General features: G+C 41.8%; 1 protein-coding gene across 7 annotated transcripts in view; it reads left to right on the forward strand.

Annotated features, from left to right (window-relative positions):
- The window catches only part of arvcfb (ARVCF delta catenin family member b), a 500299-nt gene extending 477941 nt beyond the window's left edge, over nucleotides 1–22358 (forward strand). For 6 of the 7 annotated variants that reach the window (XM_072240863.1, XM_072240862.1, XM_072240866.1 and 3 more), the window contains 3 exons: nucleotides 7074–7121; nucleotides 8586–8677; nucleotides 22184–22358. In XM_072240863.1, coding sequence (XP_072096964.1) covers nucleotides 7074–7121; nucleotides 8586–8677; nucleotides 22184–22189 — 146 coding nt within the window. In that variant the 3' untranslated portion in view covers nucleotides 22190–22358. The remainder of the gene's footprint in view (nucleotides 1–7073; nucleotides 7122–8585; nucleotides 8678–22183) is intronic. The other variant, XM_072240865.1, reaches the window with a different exon arrangement.
- Nucleotides 22359–22692: the final 334 nt, after the last annotated feature.

Here is a 22692-nt window from a genome sequence, read left to right on the forward strand (position 1 = left end):
CAAAAATGAGAGCAAAAAAGGGGGAAAAAAAACAAAGTGTACATAGGTTCAGTTGATTCAGAAATCGGATGGCAGAGGGGAAGAAGCTGTTCTTGAATTGTTGAGTGTGTGCCTTCAGGCTCCTGTATTTCCTTCCTGATGGTAGCAATGAGAAGAAGGCATGTCCTGGGTGATGAGGGTTCTTAATGATGGATGCTGCTTTTTTTTTTTGAGGCATCTCCTTTTGAAGATGACTATCTGAGGCCTCCGTTGGTCAAAAGTTGGCCATGTTTACTGCATCCTAGCTGTCTAGATATGCAGGCCTGGACGGTACAATATTAAGAGCAAGCTATTGCCCATGTAGCAAGCTCCCCCTTCTCCACGCAACTGATGACTGATGAACCCACAGGAACAGCAGAGACTGATGCAGTTTGGTACCAGTAGTGTCACAGGAGTTGCCAGTCAGCATTGAACTCAATGTAGGACTACCTTAGGGACTCCAGCTCTGGGTCTTTCCCTCGAAATTTATTCCCTAAGCCTTCCCCATGAGTGGGTATAGCCTTAAGGCAGCGGAGGTTTGAGATCAGAGTTTTCCTTCTGGATGAGCTGCCAACCACGGCTGACGAGCCCCATCTGCCCAAAGCAACTGGTTTTAAGATGCCAGGAACTCACCTTTGCCTCTTCAGTCAGGAGAAATGGTTCTGCTAGGCTTAATAGCTAAGCCACACATGAAGGCCAGGAGCTGGATTTGGATGTCAGAGGCTATTTGAGGCCCGTGGCATTGGGAGCATTTAATAGGTAGTGGGAACTTGCCCTCATTACCACCCCTAGCTATAGCGACCTTAAGGAACCATGCCTATTGAAGATGAGTATTTCCTTCTAGGCCCCAGGAACTGTGGATGGGGATTTGGATCCTGGCTGACGGAGGATCAGGTAGACTCAGCCCCCGATCGTGCTCCACCTTTTGTCTGGAACTTGGCAACAGACCTGGAATGATAAATGTGCTTGTTTCTGTTATTTAATAAACCTTGAGCTTACAGAGGGTGTGTCCAGGTCTGCGACAGATAAGCCTCCAGTCACAGCATGCGCAGTTCTGCCCCTGTTGTAGAAGAAACTGCAATTTGCTGTTCAACTTGTGTGAATTTTAGAATCAAAAAGGTGAGAACTTCTGTCGATGCTGGAAATCCAAAGAAACACACAAATTGCTGAAGGAACTCAGCAGGTCAAGCAGCATATATGGAAATGAATAAACTGTTGACATTAGGACTTTCCAGTCCTGAAGAAGTGTCTTGGCCCAGATCATCAACTGTTTGTTCATTTCCATAGATGTTGTCTGACCTGCTGAGTTCCTCCAGCATTTTATGTGCATTATTTTAGAATCAAGCTGGTTTCCAGTGTTAGTTTGAAATTTTAATGAAGCATCTGATTGGAGCAAAGTTACATGTTGAACTGTTTTCTTTAATATTTAAGGGTTGTTTTCCCTTCCAATTTCCCAAAGAACTTCAGTGAAGAGGCAGTTAGTTTCTCAAGTTCAGCCATTGTTGCTCCATAACCTTGTACTAGACAGTTAACTAAACTTTTCAATGTTATTACTTTCCAACTTAGTTCTGCAAGAATCTAACCCACTTACAAGGGAAGTTAAAGAAGAAGTGAGGTTCTTTTTGTTGTGTTAGCAATCTTCTGGACCCCTATGGACATGAAGCTCAAATGTGTTTTTACTTAATCCAGTGAAATGACGATATCCTGCTTAGTAAGAATAAAACATTTTTGCTTGACTCGTTGCCATTTCAGTTTGTCTATTGGCAAGTTTTGAATCTGTCTTCGACCAAAATCACTGAATGAACAAAATTTTCATATTTCCATATTTTCTAAATGGGAGCAAATTCCAAAATCGGAGGTGCAAAGGGACTTGGGAGTCCTTGTGCAGGATTCCCTAAAGGTTTACTTGCAAGCTGAGTTAGTAGTTCATTTGTTTGTTATGTGCCATATCATGTGATGTGGGCAATCCTGGTCTTTCCATGACCATGATAGTTCTTGGAAATTTTTATTACAGAAATATTTGCCTTCTTCTGGGCATTGTCTTCATAAGACGGGTGACCACAGCCATTATCAATACCCTTCAGAGATTGTCTGCTTGGCATCAGTGGTCGCATAACCAGGAATCGTGATATGCACCTTCCACCACCTGCTCCCTTGGCTTCACGTGACCCTGATCAGTGGTGGAGGTGGGGGGTGGGGGGCTAAGCAGGTGCTACACCTTGCCCAAGGGTGACCTGCAGGCTAGCGGAGGGAAGGAGCGCATTACACCTCCTTTGGTAAAGACATATCTCTACCCCACCACCCTGGGTTGGGAGTAATGAAGGATAATACAATATTATCATTCATGTAGAATATAAAAGCAAGGATGTAAAGCCTAGATGAAGTGGATGTGAAGATGATGTTCCCAATAGTAGGAGAGTCTAGGACTGGAGGACACAGTTTCAGAATAGAGCACAGATGGGGAGGAATTTCTTCAACCAGATGGTGGCAAGTATGTGGAATTCATTGCCACAGATCAAACTTGAAAGGCCAAGACTTTAGGTCTCTTTAAAGTGGTTCTTGATCAATGAGGGTATCAAAGATCATGAGACAAATGCAGGAACATGTGAGTGAGAGGGAAAGTAAATCAGCCATGGCAGAACAGACTGGATGGGCTGAATGCCTACTTCTGCTCCTATGTCTTAGCAAAAAAATCTTAAATTTACAGATACTATAATTGGAGCTGAGACCATGTTTGAAAAACATTGTACTTTCAGTTGGTACTCCCACCTTGGAGAGTGCGTAATGTAGATTTATTGGAAGGATGTCTGGACTTCAAAGGAAAGATTATTAGAAAAGTCTTGACACTAAAATTTAGAAAATTTATGGATGATTTGTTATTTTGAGATGATTAAGAGGAGAGAAATTATTTGTGGGTAACACACATAAAATGCTGGAGGAGCTCAGCAGACCAGGCAGCATCCACGGAAAAGAGTAAACAGTCGCTATTTTGGGCCAAGGCACTTCATGAGGACCTTCACCTTCTTGGAGTCAGAAAGAAGTACAGCATGGAATCAGGCCCTTCTGCCCATCTAATACAGCATGGAATCAGGCCCTTCCGCCCATCTAATCCATGGCAAAACGATTTAAACAGCCTTCTCTCATGGACTTGCACCAGAGCCCTCCATACCCCTACTAACCATGTATGGCCCTATCTACATGTAATGCCACTTTCAATGAATTATGGACCTTTGTTTTACCATATTTTTCAGTGCCCTACCATTCACTGTGTAGGACCTACTCTGGTTGGTCCTACTGAAGGCAACACCTCGCACTTGTCTGCATTAAATTCCATCTGCAATTTTTCAGCTCATTTTTCCAGCTGATGAAGGCCTCTCTGCAAGCCATGGTAGCCTTCCTCACTATCCAACACACCCCTACACTTGGTGTCATCCACAGATTTGATGATCCAGTTAACTACATTATCATCCAGATCATTGATAAAGATGACAAGCAGCAATGAACCCAGTACCAATCCTTGTGGTACCCCACTAATCACAGGCCTCCAGTCAGAAAGACAACCCTCTACTACCACTCTCTTGCTTCTCCCACAAAGCCAATGTCTAATCCAATTTACTACCTCAGCTTGAATGCTGAATGACTGAATCCTCTTGACCAGCTTCCCAAGCAGGACCCTGACGAATACCTTACTAAAGTCCAAGTAGACAACATCCACTACCTTGCCTTTATCCACGTTCCTGGTAATTTCCTCAAAAAAACTCCTATAAGATTGGCTAGACATGACCTACCACGCAAGAAGCCATGATGACTATCCTTAATCGGTCCATGTCTATCCAAATACTTGTATATCCAGTCCCTTAGAACACCTTCCGATAACTTTCCCACAACTGATGTTGGACTCACCGGCCTATACTTTCCTGGTTTATGTTTAAAGCCTTTTCATATAGTGGAACAACATTGGCCATCCTGCAATCCTCTAGTACCTCTCCTGTCGGTAAGAATTATTTAAATATCTCTGCTAGGGCTCTGGCAATTTCTGCACTTGCCTCCCATAGGGTCCAAGGGAAAACCTTGTCAGGCCCTGGGGATTTAACCACTCTGATTTACCTCAGGGTAGTAAACACCTCCTCCTCTGTGATCTGTACAGGGTCCATGAAGTTGATGCCGCTTTGCCTCAGTTCTGTAGGCTTTATGTCAGTTTCCTGAGTAAATACAGATGCAAAGAATTCATTTAAGATCCACCCCCCCCCCCCCCCCCCGTTTTGGCTACACACATGGATTATCAACCTAATCTTCCAGAGGGCCAGTTTGTCCTTTGCAATCCTTTTGCTCTAAAAATAACTGTGGAATCCCTTAGGATTCTCCCCCACCTTGTCTGCTAAGGCAACTTCATGCCTCCTTTTAGCCTTCCTGATTTCTTTCTGAAGAGTTCTCTTGCATTTCTTATACTTTTCAAATACTTGTTCCCATTTGCCTATACCTGCTATGCACTTCCTTTTTCTCTTAACCAGAGTCTCAATAGCTATTGAAAACCAAGATTCCCTATACTTGTTATCTTTACCTTTTATTCTGACAGACACATACAAGCTTTGTACACTCAAGATTTCGTTTTTGAAGGCTTCTCACTTACCAAGTACACCTTTACCAGAAAACAGCCTGTCCCAATCCACACTTGCCAGATCATTTCTGATACCATAAATATTGGCCTTTCTCCATTTTAGAATCTCAATCCGTGGGCCAGACCTATCTTTTTGCATATTTACTTTGAAACTAATGGCATTGTGGTCACTGGATGCAAAGTGGTTCCCTACACAAACTTCTGTTACCTGCCCTGTCTCAGTCCACCATAGCAAATCCAGTATTGCACATTCTCTCGATGGGACTTCTACGTGCTGATGAAGGAAACTTTCCTGAACACATTTGACAAACTCTATCCCATCTAGTCTCTTTTACAGTATGGGATTCCCAGTGGAAAGTTAGAATCACCTACTACAACCTTATGTTTCTTGCAACAGTTTGCGATCTCTCTAAATCCCTAGGACTGTAGGATAATCTGTAATATAGCCCCATTAACATGGTCATACCTTTCAGTTCCACCCATAACACCTCACTAGTCGAGTACTTCAGCCTGTCCTGACGGAGCACTGCTGTGACACTTTCCCTGACTAGTAACACCCCTCCTGCTTTAATCCCTCCGGTTCTGTCATGTCTAAAACAACGGAACCCTGGAATATTGAGCTGACCCTCATGCAACCAAGTCACACTAATAGATACAATATCATCTCATTGCTGCCATCAGGAAGGAGGCACAGAGGCCTGAAGACACACGCTCAACTATTCAGGAACAGCTTCTTCTCCTCTGCCATCCAGTTTCTGAATAGACGTTGGATGAGCACTACCTCACCGCTTTTTGTTTCCTATTTTTTGCACTACTCATTTTTTAAAACTATTTTATATATGTACTATAATTTAGTTTTCTCTATTATCATGTATTGCATTGAACTGCTGCTGCAAAGTTAATAAATTTTGCAATGTGTACCGGTGATATTAAACCTGATTCTGATTCTGATTCTGAAGTAGACACCAGGGACATGAATATGAAATGAGCTTAGTATCAAAATGGGGTTTGAGCATTATTTTAATGCAAGGACCAAAACAGAATGCGAAAGGCATTTTTGGGAGAATGGCCGATGTTGGGAGAGTGACAGGATGAAAAAAGTGTTGGATGGAATCCCTACACCAGGGGTTCCCAACCCCCTTTATGCCATGAACCATACCATTTAGCAAAGGAACCCTTGCCCTCGGAATACCAGAGGGTGACCACCTGTAATGAGTTGTAAATTGAGCAGCCTTTTGTAACTGCATGCCTACAGCCCAGGATGTATTTTGCTGCAGTTCTGGGGCAAACTTGGCATTTGCAATGTGAATACCTTCAATGTGAATACCTTCAATGTAAGGTCACCTCTCAGGCTTACTAACAGTGACTCAGACTGTTCTCCCATAGCTACCCAAGGAAGAAAAACCATTTACATAATTATTGTTTATTAGTGATAATGTTTTAATCTGTTTCAAATATCACCAGCAGATGGTCCAATTATTTTGAATTAATTATTTATTTTTGTTTGTTTTTGAGTGTGTTGGAATGACAGTTCTGTGACACCCTGAAGTAAATTTAGAAGTGAGGCAGCTGTTAGGCCATAGAGTTCTTGATGAGTTGTATTTAATGAATGAGGTCAATGTAGTTATCTACCCAAAGGGTAGACCTTGACTTTCCTTCATCCATCAAAGAGGAAAGATAAAGATTAGCTTTGTTAATCACATGTACATTGACACTTGGACACATACAGTGAAATGCATCATTTGCATTGTCAAATCAGCAAAGAACCCGGGCAGCCTGCAAGGGCCACTACACCAACATGTCATGCCCACAATTTACTAACCCTAATCCTAACTGTTCATCTTTGGAATACGTGAGAAAGCCAGAATACCTCATGGAAACCCATGTGGTCATGGGGAGATGTATTTAAAAAAAACTTCCAGGCAGTGGCAGGGTCTGAACTCTTAATAGGTGGTCACTGGCACTGCAAAGCGATCTCACTAACCACTACACTAGCAGCCACAATAAAGCATGTATTGGTAATGCTGTACAGTTGAGGAAGCAGATTAGTTGCAGTTGTCTAAACAAAGGGAAAGAAATGCACAAACCTCCTATTGTCTGCCAATTGTGGAAAGGTATTACTCAGAAAGACAAAAAATAAACCCTGTGAAGGTGGAATAAAGTTTACAGGCAGGAATAAGCAGTGAGTTTGTTTTTGAATTTGTGATTAAGGTATTTCCCGTTCTTTCTCTGTATCAAGCCATGCTTTCGAAACAAATTTGTGATTGCCACGTATTTCTGAACAGACTAAACTATTTGAACTGTCAGATTCTTAGAACCTCAGAAATGCCCTGCAGTTCCTCAAGGTTTTGACATGGGATGCTGGAAGTTTACTGGCTTCAGCAAAGCACATAGCTTTTTTCCATACTAGGAGCCTCATGGTCAGTTCTGTTTTTAGGTAACAAATGGTCTGGTGAAATGATACCCATGGAACAGTTTGGTCCAGGTAAATATGGCTTTGAATTCCTCTTGCTCTTGTCCTCAAGAATTCCTCTTGCTTGTGTTCCTCATGTCCATGCTTTAAGCAGGCAGAAATGATCTTTCAGCACCTAATCTCTAAGGCAGCATGCATTTTATTCATCTCAATGGCTGTATTTTAACTTGGCCCCAAATAAATAAGCTAACAAATATTTTGCTTTAATTTGAGATGGAGTCCTCTGTAAGTGATTGAAATTCCCTAATTAGAGCTCAGATATTTTAGGGTGTGGTCTGTTTTCAATTTACATTGCAGTGTTTGAAGTAGCTACAGGAGCATTTCAAAGCAGTTCAACTGCGCCCTCTGCCTGTGAAATAAGGTACTGCAATAAACTGTGATACAACATAAAGGACAGATAGATCCAACACACTCCGGGTATTGAGATCTGAAGGAAAAAAATAACTCAGGAAATGTTTAGAACATAAAACAGTATCTGTAGACAGGTGCACAGTTAACATTTCAGGTGGAGAACCATTGATCAAGTTTTCCTATAGCACTTTCTAACTAAACTTGGAAAATAGATAAAGTGGCAAATTATTTTGACTTATCACTTTAGGTTTGGACTAAGTACTTTGTAATATGTTGAATTCCACTGATTTTATTGATATGTACTTCAGACTTTTAATTAGCGATTCGGCACAATAACAGGTCCTTCTGGTCCTGCGAGCCTGCAACACCTGTTTACACCCATGTGACCAATTAATGTACTAACCCATACACCTTTGGAATATAGAAGGATTTGAACACCCAGAGGAAACCCAGTGGTCACAGGGTGAACATACAAGCTCCTTAAGGGCAGCAGCAGAATTGAACCCGGATCACTGGTGTTGAAGTAGTGTTACACTACCATACCACCCCTGTTACTTTCATAATATCTTGTCTAAGAATTTTTCTACAATGGGCATTTTGATATCCTAAGACTTAGTGTATTATGTCCATCAGATGACTACAATATCCTTATATAAGACGTAGGAGCAGAATTCGGCATTTTGGTCCATTGAGTCTGCTCCACCATTTGATCATGGCTGATTATTTTCCTTTTCCTGCCTTCACCCCATAATCTTCGACACCCTTACTAATTAAGTTCCCATCGACTTCTGCTTTATATGTACCCAATGACTGGACTGCACAACTGCCTGTGGCAATGAATTCCACAGATTCGCTACTCTCTGGCATTCTATCCCTGCCTCTTTCTTATACGTGGCTTAACTAATTTTGGTCAAAATCTGGGGAGCAGGGGCGGTGGTGCCTTAGTTATTTCATCGTTTTCACATGCACTGGGTGCTAAGCCTTAACTGGATGCGAATTTGGTTTCTTTGTTTTAACTGAAAATGTGATGTTCTTTTTGATATAAACAGCACTGGATGACAAATTAATTCTTAAAATGCAGAATGCCATTGACTTGCTATTTGAATTATATATTTGTCACCACAGATACATATACTACTCTGGATCAGAGCGAGAAAGAGCGCAAGTACAAGACTACGGATATTTCTGGGGACGCCTTTGAGCGGCAGCCATTGCGGGTAGGCTTCATTACAGTCTTCCAATGCAATGAATTAAAATGCTGTCACACATAGGAGGCAGGTCTTGTTGGGACAATCATTTCGACATTGCCTTTGTAGCATGTTTTGCTGGCAATGGCTGTTGTTTATGACATCTGTTTGTAAAAGCAGTTCTGAAGGGAATAATGACTCTTGTTTTCAGTGTCATAGTTGGTGATAACCTCTGTGCTTTATCTGCTTTCTCGCTCCCTTACAAATCTTTTATCCTGCAGTTATCCTTTCTGCGTTTAATTCGTTAGCTATTTGCATGAATGTTTAATGTTTCCTCATTCAGAACAATGTTTAAGTGTGTGCATAAATTTTGCATGAACTGCATCCTCAGTTTGCTCCAGAAATGTCAAGGCCACACAAAAATGTATTTTCAAAGTACCTTTGAGCTTCATGGAGTTCTATCAACCTTTGAGAGAAGCATATTTGATCTCCTTTCATTGCAACAATCCTCTGCAAAACCGTTCCAGATTTACAAGCTAGCACGTCACATTCAGATTTGGAAACAGCAAAAAATTAGTTTCTAAAATTGAAGGCATTATTAGTAAGCTAAGTATTTTTTTAAATAAAATGGTTTCATCTGGTAGATCAGTATGGTCTTGTGGAGTCAGAGCAAAGTACAGCTCGGAAAGATGCCCTTCGATCCATCTACTCCATGCCAAGTCATTGAAACTGTCTATTCCCATTGAGCTGCACCAGGACCAGAGCCCTCCATACCCCTCTGATCCAAACTTCTCTTAAAAGTTGAAATCAAGCTCACATGCACCACTTTAGTGCTAGCAGCTTATTCCACACTCTCACCACCTTCCAAGTGAAGAAGTTTCCCCTCATGTTCCCCTTAAATGTTTCAACTCTTACCCTGCTTGCATTTACTCTATCGATATCTTTCATAATTTTGTATACCTCTGTCAAATCCTCTCTTAATCTTCTATATTCCAAGGAATAAAGTCCTAATGTATTCAATCTTCCCTTATAACTCAGCAAAATCCTTGTAAATTTTCTCTGTTCTCTTTCAACATTATTTACAGCTTTCCTGCAGGTGGGTGCACATAATACTCCAAATTAGCCCCACTAATTTGAAGTCTTATACAGCTTCAACATAACATCTTGTGGCTAGAATAATCATGACACACTCCACTAAAGATACTGAATAACCTACAGTCCAACCTAATATAATTTTTCTCAACTGCAGATTTTATTCTTTAATTACTTTCTGTTGAAGTTGCTGCAAGATGGCTTTTGCTCTTGGTAAATGGTGTGGTTGCCCCACGCACAATCAGATGAAACCTTTGAGGTGGAGTGGTTTTTGACCTAATTTTATACAACAAAATGATTGTTCAAATTTCTAAGTTAACCCTTTTCTAAAATTATTTTTATCAAGGATATTTGGAAAAATAAGTTCAAAAATTAAACTTGAGGGGAAAGGAGAATTAAATATTCTGGAGGATCAAATGCTTTATAAATTCTGCATATTTAAATTGTTAAATATTTTGTGTTGGTGCAAACCAGGGGTTCCCAACCTGGGGTCCATGAACCCCTCAGTTAATGATAAGGCTCCATGACAAAAAAAAAGGGTTGGGAACCCGTGGTGCAAAGGGATTTTCACATTATTTTCAATCAAGACCTTTCATTGATTTGAAACCTCACTGTAATATTTTAATAGTTTATGTTAATATTTTAAGATATCAAATGAAGTATTTTCTCTGCCTTCACCTTTTGTTTTGAAAAAAGAATTAAAAGATTGTTGAATGTCAACACAAAATCTTGCTAAATTCTAATGCAAATTCCTTTTGAGAAATTTTTATGTGGTCTTGATCTTCGAACTGTTGAGTATACTTTATTGCTTTCATTTTTTAACTAACTTGCCTTTATCTATAACTGTTTTAAGGCCAGCTGTCTTGCAATTAACCCTTTCCCTGTTGCCACAGAATGATACAAATAAGAGAAACTTTGACAGGATTAATAGGGCCTCAGTGAATCTTGTGGATGCTCATGACACTAAACCTCAGCCCGTTGACTCCTGGGTCTAAGTGCATGCATGGTAGGTGTCTTTGGGTTGCAATCACCTGATTGATTCATAGTCTGTCACGTGATAACCTCCGATCACATTAAAGTAAAATTGTAAATCGTGTAACTTGTTTTAAAGTTGCAAAGATGAATTTGCACTGGATTGCTTCAAAGTTCAGAAAGCTTCAAAGTAAATTTATTATCAGAGTACATAAATGTCACCATATACAACCCTGAGATTCATTTTCCTGTGGGCATTCTCAGCAAATCTATAGAACAGTAACTGCAAACAGAATCAAAAAACAACAAACACTGCAATTGCAAATATAACTAAACAGCAATAAATACCAAGAACATGAAACAGTGAGATAAAGAGTCCTTAAAGTGAAATCATTGGTTGTGAGAACATCTCAATAGATGAGTATATCCTCTTTTGTTCAGGGGCCTGATGGTTGAGGGGTAGTAACTGTTTCTGAACCTGGTGGTGTGAGTCCTGAGGCACTTGTATCTTCTACCTGACTGTAGCCGAAGAAAAGAGCATTGCCTGGGTAGTGGGGATCTCTGATGATGGATGCTGCTTTCCTACGACAGTGTTTCATGTAGCTGTGCTCAGTGGTTGGGAGGGCTTTGCCTGTGATGTACTGGGCCAAATCCACTATCTTTCCTAGTTTTGCCATGTCAATTAGAAGGACATTATTGCAAATAGTTAGATCTACTGAGAATATATATAGCATTTATTTTAATGTTCTGATTCTAACTACGACAGAAAACACTTTATGCCTCAAATTTTTGTCAACAGTTTCTTTTCCTCTCCCGTCAGCTGACTTGGTAATATATCAAATTTATCAAGTGCAAGTTTAACCACATGAATTTGAACAGTATTCCATTTAACTTCCACCAGGACCAAGCAATGATTCCATAGTAGTGATGTGGAGCAGATGGTTGGTGTCTACTGTCCAAAATTGCTCCCCCCAGCTGCCATTAAAAATTATAAGCAACACACACAAGATGCTGGAGGAACTCACAAGCAGGCCACACAGCATCTGTGGACAAGAGTGAACAGTTGGCGTTTCGGGTTGAGACTGTTCCTCCTCAGGACTAGAAAGGAAGGGGAGAAGGAGTCAGACTGAGAAGGTGGGGGGAGGGGAGGAGGAAGTACAAGATGACAGGTGAGCTGAAACCAGGATGGGGGGGTGAAGTAAAGAGTGGCGGAGTTTATTGGTTGAAGAGATGAAGGGCTGCAGGAGGGGCAATATGATAGGAGAGGACAGAAGACCATGGAAGAAAAGGAAGGGGAGGAGCACCAGATGGAGCTGATGGACAGGTAAGAAGAGAAGGTGTGAGAGGAATACAAGAATGGGGAATGGTGAAGAGTCTCAGCTCAAAATGTTGACTGTTTACTCTTTTCCATTGATTCTACCTGACCTGCTCAGTTCCTCCAGCATTCTGCATGTGTTGCTCTGGATTTCCAGCATCTGCAGATTTTCTCATATTTAAGTTTATAAGTTTATTTATGTCCTGACTGTTGGGCACCCCCAGGGTGTGAGGGATTGTTGTTAACTCTCAAAAGAGTGAAACGATGTAAAGAATTTCTTGCATCAGGTTATGTCAAGGTGCTTAGACCTGACAGATCACCGCATTACAAGATATGGATACAAGTTAGCACTGCCACAGTTTAAATGAATATTCTTGAGGTGCTAGACAGCCTACCCTTGTCCTTTTCGATGTCTCAAAAAGGCTGCATCCATCATTAAGGACCTCCCATCACCCAGGACATGCCCTCTTCTCATCAGGGAGGAGGTACAGGAGCCTGAAGGCACACACAATGATTCAGGAACAGCTTCTTCCCCTCTGCCATCCAATTTGTCAATGGACTTTGAACCCATGAACACTACCTCACTACTTTTTCTCTTTTTGCACAATTTAATTAAACTTTTCAAATATATATCTACTTACTGTAATTTAGTTTATTATTATGTATTGCAATATACTGCCACATAACAACAAATTTCACATCTTATGCCTGTGATATTAAATCTGATTCTGATAACAGTTTTTTTGTAGTTGTTTTAAGCCTTTGTACTACAGACCTACTTGTTATTTAAAGAGACAGATCAGGAACCATTCCAAACTGCAGCTTTAGGTTGCTAATTATAAGATTTTTCTGAAGAGGCACTGGCAGAATTCTGTGACATTTTGACTGGATCCTTCAGTTGCAAATAACCACAGATACTTCCTGCCTATCACTTCCCTTTGGGTCATCTCCTCCTTCCTTTCCTCCTATTAGATTCCTTCTCCTCCAGCCCTTTACCTTTCCCACCCACCTGGCTTCACTTACCAGCTTCCAGCTGGCCTCCTTCCCCTCCCTCTGCCTTGTTATTCTGGCATCTTCCTCCTTCTTTCTCAGTCCTGAAGAAGCGTCTTTGCTCGAAATGTCTACTTTATATTCACTTCTATAGATGCTGCCTGACCTGCTGAGTTTGTCCAGCATTGTGTGTGTGTTGCTTTGGATATTCAGCACCTGCAGACCTTCTTGTGTTACAGATACGTCCTGTTCTGTCATATCCGTGCTTAACATGCTTTTGGGAACCCTTCCATTTCTGCCAAATCACTTTAGAAACACTCAATTCTTTAAAGGTTTTTTTCCCCCCCATAAGATGACCCCCTACATTCAGGGTTTTGAGGAATTAATAAGTTGTCCTTTGAAAGTTCTTGGCAAATGTAATTCTTTGCTTTACAATGTACGGTAGTGTGTCTTGATTCTTGCTTTTGGGAGATTATTTTTCTTGGGATTTTATTTATGTTATAATTCCAGTCCTCCTGGATCTGAGTGTGTATTGTACAATGAGAATACATGTTTCTGATCAGAGTACAGTGTTGACAGGTCACACTGTATTGCCTTGTTTCCACAGGGAAGGACCAGTCGCATGGAACTCACTGCCTAAGGCGGTGGTAGAGGCAGACACGTTAGTTTAAGACACTTTTCAACTGACACATGGATGAAAGAAAAATGGAGGGCTATGTAGGAGGGAGGGTTAGACTGATCTTGGAGGAGGTTAAACATTGTGGGCCAAAGGGCCTGTACTGTGCTGTACTGAAGTCGCAGTATGAAATAGGGGAAATACTGTCCTGATTAGTTTCTTTAAATCACAATAGGTCTCTAGTACAGTCTTAAAACAGCTACAAAAAAAAATTCTTTACAGACAAGGACAGGCTATCTAGCCTCCATTGGTCAGGGCCGACTGTCGACCATGGATGTTGTGTTCGAGCTGTCTAGCTACGCAAGCTAGGGCAGTACGATATGAGAGCAAGTTGTTGCCCATGTAGCAAGCTCCGCACTGCGCCCCCCCCCCCCCACCCCCATGCATCTGATCCCAAAGGAATGGCAGAGACTGGTACAGTTTGGAACCAGCAGTGTCACTGTGGAACTCAACATAGGACTGCCTTAGGGCCTCCAGCTCCGGAGTTTTCCTTGGGGTTTACCCCTGAAGCCTTCCCCATGAGTGGGCATAGCTGCAAGGCAGCAGAGGTTTGAGATCAGAGTTTTCCTTCTCCTCCATGAGCTGCTAACCACAGTTGACAAGCTTCATCTGCCTAAAGCAACTGGTTTTAAGGTGCCAGTAACCCACTTTTGCCCTTTCTCCTGTCAGTAGAAACATTTGCACCGGGTTCAGTAGCTAAGCCACACATAAAGGTCAGGAGCTGGACTTAGTTGTCAGAGATTATTTGAGATACACACCACTGGGAGCATTTAATAAGTAGTGGGAGCTTGTCCCCATTACCATCCCTGGCTATAACAACTTAAGGAACCTCTGGCACCTCAAGTATATTCACTTAAGCCATGGCTGCTCTAATTCATATGTATATCTTGTAATGTGCCAATATATCATGTCCAAGCAATATTACCCTTTATTGGGAGCATCCATCTCACAAGTAGTGAAAGTAATCCAATAATTTCTATGCTTTTGCCCTCTGGGAGTCATAGAACATTACAGCACAGTACAGGCCCTTCGGCCCACATTGTTATGCCAACCGCTTAATCTACTACAAGATCAATCTAACCCTCCCTCCTACGTAGCCTTCATTTTTCTATAGTCCATTTGCCTATCTAAGGGTCTCTTAAATGTCCCTAATGTATCTGCCTGTACCACCATCCTGGCAGTGCATTTCATGTACCTACCACTCGCTGTGTGTTTGAAAAAAAACTACTACCTCTGACATCTCCCTCCCCCCCCCCCCAATTTTCTCCAATCACCTTAAAATTACACCCTTTTTGTAGTAGCCATTTTCACCCTGGGGAGAAGGTCCTTGGCTGTCCATTTGATCTGTGCCTGTCATCTGTTCCCCTCTTTCCAGCTTGTGGACCAGTTACAGGTTGCTCACTCAATCTGTAAATGTGCCATCACTAACGTGAAGCTTCTACTTATTGCTTAGAGCGGAGCTTCCCAACCGGGTGCTCACCGACCCCTTTGCTTAATGGTATTGGTCCATGGCATAAAAAAGGTTGGGAACTCCTGGCTTGGAGTGATACTCCTGATGTCCTGGTGTCAGGTCCAAGCAGATTTAACCATGAACACGAGATTCTGCAGGTGTTGGAAATCTAGATCAATACACACAAAATACTGGAGGAACTCAGCAGGTCAGGAAACATCTATGGAGAGGAATAAACAGTCGATGTTTAGGGCCAAGACTCTTCATCAGGACTGGAAAGGAAAGGGGAAGATGCCAGAATAAGAAGATGTGGAGATGGGCAGGAAGACAAGCCAGAAGTTGATAGGTGAAGACACGTGGTGGGGGACGGGGGAATGAAGTCAGAAGCTGGAGGATGATAGATGGAAAGGGTAATGAGCTGGGGAAGAAGGAATCAGATAGGAGAGCAGTGTTGTCCATGGGAGAAAGAGAAGGAGGAGGGGCACTGGGGAAGGTGATTGACAGATGAAGAGAAGAGGTTAAAAAAAAGCCTAAATGGGGTATTAAAGAACAGGGAAGGATGAGGGGGGAAAAAGTTACTGGAAGTTGGAGAAATCAGTGTTCTTGCCATCAGGTTGCAGGCTGCAGGAATATGAGCTGTTCCTCCTCAAACCTGAGGGTGGTACAAAACAAAAAGCAGGATTTCCTGGTGGCCAACCATTTTAATTCCCATCCCATTTGGTCTATGGCCTCCTCTTCTGCCACCAAGAGACCACTCATACTGTTATTGGCCAGGCATACAGTCAGTAACTTTTTATACTTCGCAGACACTGTGCCAAGTCTCATTAGAGAATGTCTTTGGTTTCTATTCAATTAGTTAAAAAAAACTTTTCAGGAGTCTGGCTGCTACAAGAATCTTGAAACTTTTGAATTCTCTGTTAATAGTCTCAAATTACCTACCGTTTCAAGGTCACCTGTAATATGTTCAAAACTTGACAATTAAATTGGATTTACAAGCAAAATCAACAACGAACCAGTTTAACTGGTTTTGATATTATTGTCTTAGTTTAAAGGTTTGCAAATGCTACCAAATGGATTTATAGTTAGTATCAATGAATCCACTCAGTGTTCATACCTAGTGATAGAAAACAGGCTGAGAGTTGCCCTTGCCCATTGTTGATACAGTTCACATCTAATGTTCTTTTCGTTCTGCCAGTCAAAATTCACCCCATCACCTTGACACCACACTGTTGGTGTTGTTTCCAGTTCAGATGCTCTACTTAATTTTGATGTTATCCTGACCCTTAAGTCTGCCTCAGTGTTTAAACCTAAGAATCAACAACTTTTCAGACTGCAGCCTCTTTGCCTGGAGAGCCAGTGAAGCAGACACCTTGGTCTTTTACTGAGTCAACAACAGATCATGAATATCCTTTTCATTGAGATATTTTTCACTTTAAGGTGTATTTTTTTCCCTAGACTTGCACAGATCTGGGTGTGTTGTGTTGTGTTGACCTGTGGTGAGAATATTAGACCATAAGACATGGGAGCAAAATTGCACCACTCCACCCGTCAAGTCTGCCATTCCATTATTGCTGATCTATTGTCCTTTGCAACCCCATTCTCCTGCTTTCTCTCCATAATCTTTCATGCCTTGACTAATCAGGAACCTACTAACCTCTGCTTTAGGTGTACCCAACACTTTGCCCTCCCCACAGCTGCCTGTGGCAATCAATTTCACGGATTCACCACCTTCTGGCTAAACAAATTCCTCCTCCTCTCTGTTCTAAAGGGATGTATTTGTATTCTGAGGCGGTGCCCTCTGGTCCAAAACTTCCCTGCTATTGGAAACATCCTCTGCACATCCACTCAATCTAGGCCTTTCAATATTCCTAAGGTTTCAGTGAAATTCCATTTCCCCTCTCCCAGCACCTCCCCCCCCTCCCTCCCTCCTCCATTCTTCTGAACTGCAATTAGTGAGTACAGGGCATCAAACACAAGACTCTTCCACTATTGGAAACATCCTTTCCACCTCCACTCTTTCTGGGCCTTTATGGTTACCTATGTGCTTTTTTCGACATCTCCATTTCCCATTTGATCTCCAATGTGGGCACATTTTGAGATAATAAGGTGATTCGTTTCAGCTGCCTCTTTGGTTCATAAACATTGACCTAGAGTGAAAGATGAATAATCAGTGTTTGTACGCGAGATCAATGAAACAAAATCTGCTGAGTAGCTGGTAAAACTGTTCTTGATAGTTCAGGGAAGCAAAATCACCAATCTTTCAGCAGCAACACACAAAATACTGGTGGAACTCATCAGATCAGGCAGTATCTATGGAGAGAAATAAACAGTCAACGTTTTGGGTTGAGATCTTCCTTCAGGACTGGAAAGGAAGGGTTACGAGCTAGAAGGTGATAGGTGGAGCCAGGTGAGTGGTGAGGGGATTGAAGTAAAGAAGTTGGGAGGTGATAGGTGGAAAAGGTAAAGGGTTGGAGAAGAAGGGATCCGATAGGAGAGAGTAGATTATGGGAGAAAGGGAAGGAAGAGGGGCACCGGGGGAGGTGATGGGCAGGTAAGGAGAAGAGGTAAGAGAGGGGCCAGAGTGGGGAACTGAAGAAGGGGGAAGGGGTAGGGAGGGAAAAATCACTGGAAGTTGGAGATATTGATATTCATGCCTTCAAGTTGGAGGCTACCCAGGCAAACTGAGGGGTTGCTCCTGCAGTCTGAAAGTGGCCTCATCATGGCATGTCAGAATTAGAATGTGGATTGGAGTTAAAGTGGTTGGCCATTGGTAAATCCTGCTTTTTCCATAAGGAGCAAAATTAATCAGCGAAGCGGCCCCTCAATCTACATTGTGTCTCACCAATGCAGAGGCAGCCTCATCAGTAAACGACACCAAAAGATTCACAGGTGAAGTGTTGTCTCACCTGTGGGGACTGTTTGGGACCCTGAATGGAGGTGAGGGTGGAGGCGAATGGGCAAGTATAGTAATTTGGCCACGTGCAGGGGAAAATGCCAGGAGTGAAATTAGTGGGAAGAGACAAATTGCAAGGGAATCACAGAGGGAGTGATCCTTGCAGAAAGCAGGGAGTAGTGGAAATTAAAGATGTGCTTGTGGGTCCCGATGAAGATGGCAGGAGTTACAGAGAATGACATACTGGGCGTGAAGGCTCATGGGTGGTAGGTGAGGACGAGAAACTCTATCCCTGTTAAGGCACCTAGACGATGAGGTGAGCACGGATGTTTGGGAAATGGAGGAGATGTGCGTGAGGGCAGCATCAATGGCAGGGGAAGGGAAACCCTGTTCTTTGAGGAAGGAGTACATCTCTGTCCTGGAAAGGAAAACCTCATTCTGGGAGATGAAAGTACTGAGAAAGGGGAATGGCGCTTTTACAGGAGACAGGGCAGGAAGAGGTGTAGTCAAGATAGCCATGGGAGTTGGTAGGTTTATAAAAGATATTGGTAGACAGTTTGTCTGCAAGACCAAGAAAGGGGAGAGAAGTGTCAGAGATGGACCAAGTAAATTTAGGCACAGCAGCATTTGGTATCTTTTACATTTTCCTCCACAGAAAGTGAAGGCCTCACAGCAGTTTATCTGCCCCCCCACGCTCCAGACGGTGTAGCATTTCTTTAATATTTAGTGAAGTATTAGCCTAGGCTGTTGCCAAATTTAAATTGCTTGGATCTTATTGATCCCCGGGGAAATTAACCAATTTCCCCGGGGATCAATAAAGTATGACTATGACTATGATCTCTAATTAGTTTAATGTTGATAGATTTTCACCTATGTGTAACGTTGTCTACAAATTGAATCATTATTGCTATAGCACTAATTTCTTTGTCACTTGCTTCTTTCCTAGATTTATAAATGCCATGGATTATCAAGATAAATTGAATTTAAAATATGCATTTACTTCTAAATTACCTTTGTAGGTCAGCGTGAAATGGATTTTAAAAATCTTGACTTTTATACAGTAAATTGTTCAGTTAAGGGAATGTTATTTTTGCCAGACCATTCCAGCAATGGGTGTCTGAATCAAAAATTGGAGTTTGGATTGCTCCTTTTTGCAAGTTAGTGCACTCGTTTTTCTGAAGGCATAGAAAAAAGGGTATGACTTTACCTTTTAAAAACTCCTTTAATAACTTTCAGTTCGGTCTTTGGACTTTCAAGTCAAATCATTGTTGTCTTGTCTCTCTTCTCAGCCCAGAGAAACTTTGCTACACTTGACTTGTAGAACTCCACAGTTACCTTCCTTTTTATCTTGTATACTTTCATAAATAAATCTAAAATATCTTTAATCTACATGCAGTTGTAGAAAAATTGTGTTTGCATTGTTATTTCTATCCACTAATCAATTACTCCATTGTGCAACACTGTTTTTCTGTCCGGGATCCAAGTCTGCATGCTCATTCAGATAACTTTTTTTTGTCCCTCTAATCTCTCTACTGGTTTGCCACATCTCTTGTTAGTCTGTAAATTTTATAGGAAAACTACCAATCAAAGATATCAAATGCCTTTAACACTGACCTTCCAGTACATTTCTTTGTATCAAACACATCTATTAGGAAATCCATTCAACTGGATAGATGTGGTGTCCATTTAATAAGCCTTGCCAATTGCTATTGGGTACACAGTATTGTTAAATGGCAGATAATTTGATCACATGTTATCGATCATAAGTGGTTGCCCACAAGTTAGCTGGTTTAAACAGGTCTATCCACTTACAGTTCTGTGCAAAAGCCTTAAGACACATATATAGTTAGGGTGCCTAAAACTTTTGCACAGTACTGTATTTGTCAATGTCAAGCAGAGAGCGAGTTTGTCAATCTGGCTGGAGTAAAGGATGTTGGGAATGGCGAGGTTGGAGTGCCACGGGAGGGGTGTGGGACAGGTGGCAGAAAAGGAGCGCTAGGAGCTGGGGGGGGGGTGGGGGGATGGAGTGGGTGCACATCCAGCCCTGAGACACCAGGCAAGTTTATTTGATTCTGAACAATTGGATTATTGATCATTACAGAATCTCTCTGGTGATTCTTGCTCCCTCCCCTCTTCCTTCCCCTCTTCCCAACCATGAGTCCCCTCTCCCTGTTCCCTTCCCACTCTCAGTGCACAAGAGAGACCCATATTAGAATCAGGTTTATCATTATATGTCAAGAAATTAGTTTTTTTTGTGGCAGCAGTACAGTGCAAGACATAAAATTACTACAGTACTGTGCAAAAGTCTTGGGCACCCTAGCTATATATCTGTGCCTAAGGCTTTTGCTCAGTTCTGTAGATTAGCCCTCTCCACAGTTCATGGATGCTAGAAAGTGTTGCAGTTCTGAACACTTAATTCTGATCTATAGAACTTGGTATTGGAGTATTGACATTTAGTTAGCTGTTTTGGCAAAAAGAAAATTAATCCTGTAGCGTCTTACTACATAGACTTTATTACCCAACACAAAATATCTCAATTTTGGACTGTTCTAATTTAGATAAACAGCATTCTTTGTTTCACCAATGTCATTCCATTTTTCCTGTTATATAGAACACATCACAGGCTCTTCGTCCCACTGTTGTACTGACTTTTTAACCTCTTCTAACCCTTCCCTCCATTTGTAAGCCCTCCATTTTTCTTTCATCCATGAACCTATCTGAGTCCCTAATGCTTCTTTCCTCCAATCACTTTAAAATTATGCCCTCTTATTAGTCATTTCTGCCCTGGGAAAATGTCTCTCTCTGTCCACTCTTATCATCTTGTCTACCTCTATCAAGTCACCTCATGTCCTCCTTCACTCCAAAAAGGAAAGCCTTAGCTTACTCAGCCTTTCCTTATAAGACAGGCTCTCAGGTCCAGGCAGCATCCTGGTAAATCTCCTCTTAGGCTGCTTGAATTAGAGAATATGTTTCATGAAGCAATGTTTTATAGGAAGTGGTGCTTAAATTTGCAGAAACTATGATCAAGAATGCTAGCAAGGTAAATGACAAAATAGGAATCATTTGGGATTATCCAGTTCTGAGTTTCAGTAATCTTAAAATTCATGCAATAATCCAGGATACCTTAATATTATGGGCTAGGAAATTTCTGGAGAACTGCTTACCAAAAGATTGCAAGCAATTATTTCAAAGAGGAGGATTTTTATCCTGATTATTAAAATCACTTTTGGGAGGGTGACACATAATGGTTTCATAGTGGTTAGTGACCTGAGTTCAATTCCACCACTGTCTATAAGGAGTTTGTATGTTTTCCCTGTGACTGCATAGGCACAGAACACAGAAAAGTACAGCACAGGAACAGGCCATTTAGCCCACAATGTTGTGCTAAGCCAGCTAAAAAGCAAATTAAAAGCACCCAAACACGACACCATGTCCATATCCCTCCATCTTCCTCACATCCATGTGCCTATCCGGACGTCTCTTAAAAGCCTTTAATGTATTTACCTCAACCCCCATTGCAGGCATCCACCACTCTCTAAGTAAAAAAACTTGCCCCTCACATCCCCTTTCAACATATCCCTTCTCACCTTCAATCCATGCCCTCTGGTATTAGACATTTCAACCCTGGGAAACAGATACTCTCTACTCTATCTCTGCCTCTCGTAATCTTGTAAACCTCAGTCAGATCTCCCCTCAGCCTCCGGCGCTCCAGAGAAAACAACCCAAGTGTATCCAGCCTTTCATGATGACAGATGCCCTCTGAATCAGGGAGCATCCTGGTAAACCTCTTCTGCACCCTCACCAAAGCCTGAACATCCTTAGGGCGACCAGAACTGTACACAATACTCCAGATATGGCCTAACCAGAGTTTTATAAAGTTGCAACGTTATCTCTTGATCCTTGAACTCTAAAATGTAGAATCCTCCCAAATTCCAGAGAGGTACCAGTTAGTAGGTTAATTGGTCACATGGTGTAATTGGGCAGTGTGGACTTGCCAGGCTGCATTGCCCAATATGTAAAAGAAAAGCTAGGATATATGACTGGTGGCATTGAGTCCAGTGACAACAGGATAAGATGTAATTTGAAGATGCCGATCCAGTTCTACAGTGTGTAACCTGTTTCTGTTTTCTCAAACCAATTTATTTCAGGCATGAAATGCAGCAGTCATGAACATTATACCAAGGATCTATCTCATTGTTCACCATTGCCGTTCGATTTGGAGGACTTCATTTCATTGAAGCCATCAATTAAATTGACGGAGGAGCAGACAAGTCCCAGATGTTCCAATTTTAAAGTGCTAAATGTTTCCAGGGATACAGGAGAGGGTGGTTGTGGGTGGGGGGGTGGGGAGTTGGGAGGGAGGGAGTCAGCTGTTGCAAGTCAGTCTCCAAATGCTGCGGTCCCAAGCCAAAACTTCGCTTTAGTCTGGTTGGATCCATTTATCTTTTGGAAGGGGAATGTGAAAGGTGCAGAGAATGTGATGTGGTGAAGAGAAGGGAAGCCGAGAGCGTGTTTCTTTTTATAGCCAATGCAACTTTTCTATGCTTTTCCGACTGGATTCAGAGTAGCTTTTCCACTTTAGAAACCCTTTGCTAGAACTTTTTTGGATTGTAAAAGTCAAGTTTAAATTTGTGTTCACTTTATGATGGGTTTTTAT

Source organism: Mobula birostris, chromosome 22, assembly GCF_030028105.1.
Source record: "Mobula birostris isolate sMobBir1 chromosome 22, sMobBir1.hap1, whole genome shotgun sequence".
NCBI classification, from domain to species: Eukaryota; Metazoa; Chordata; class Chondrichthyes; order Myliobatiformes; family Myliobatidae; genus Mobula; species Mobula birostris.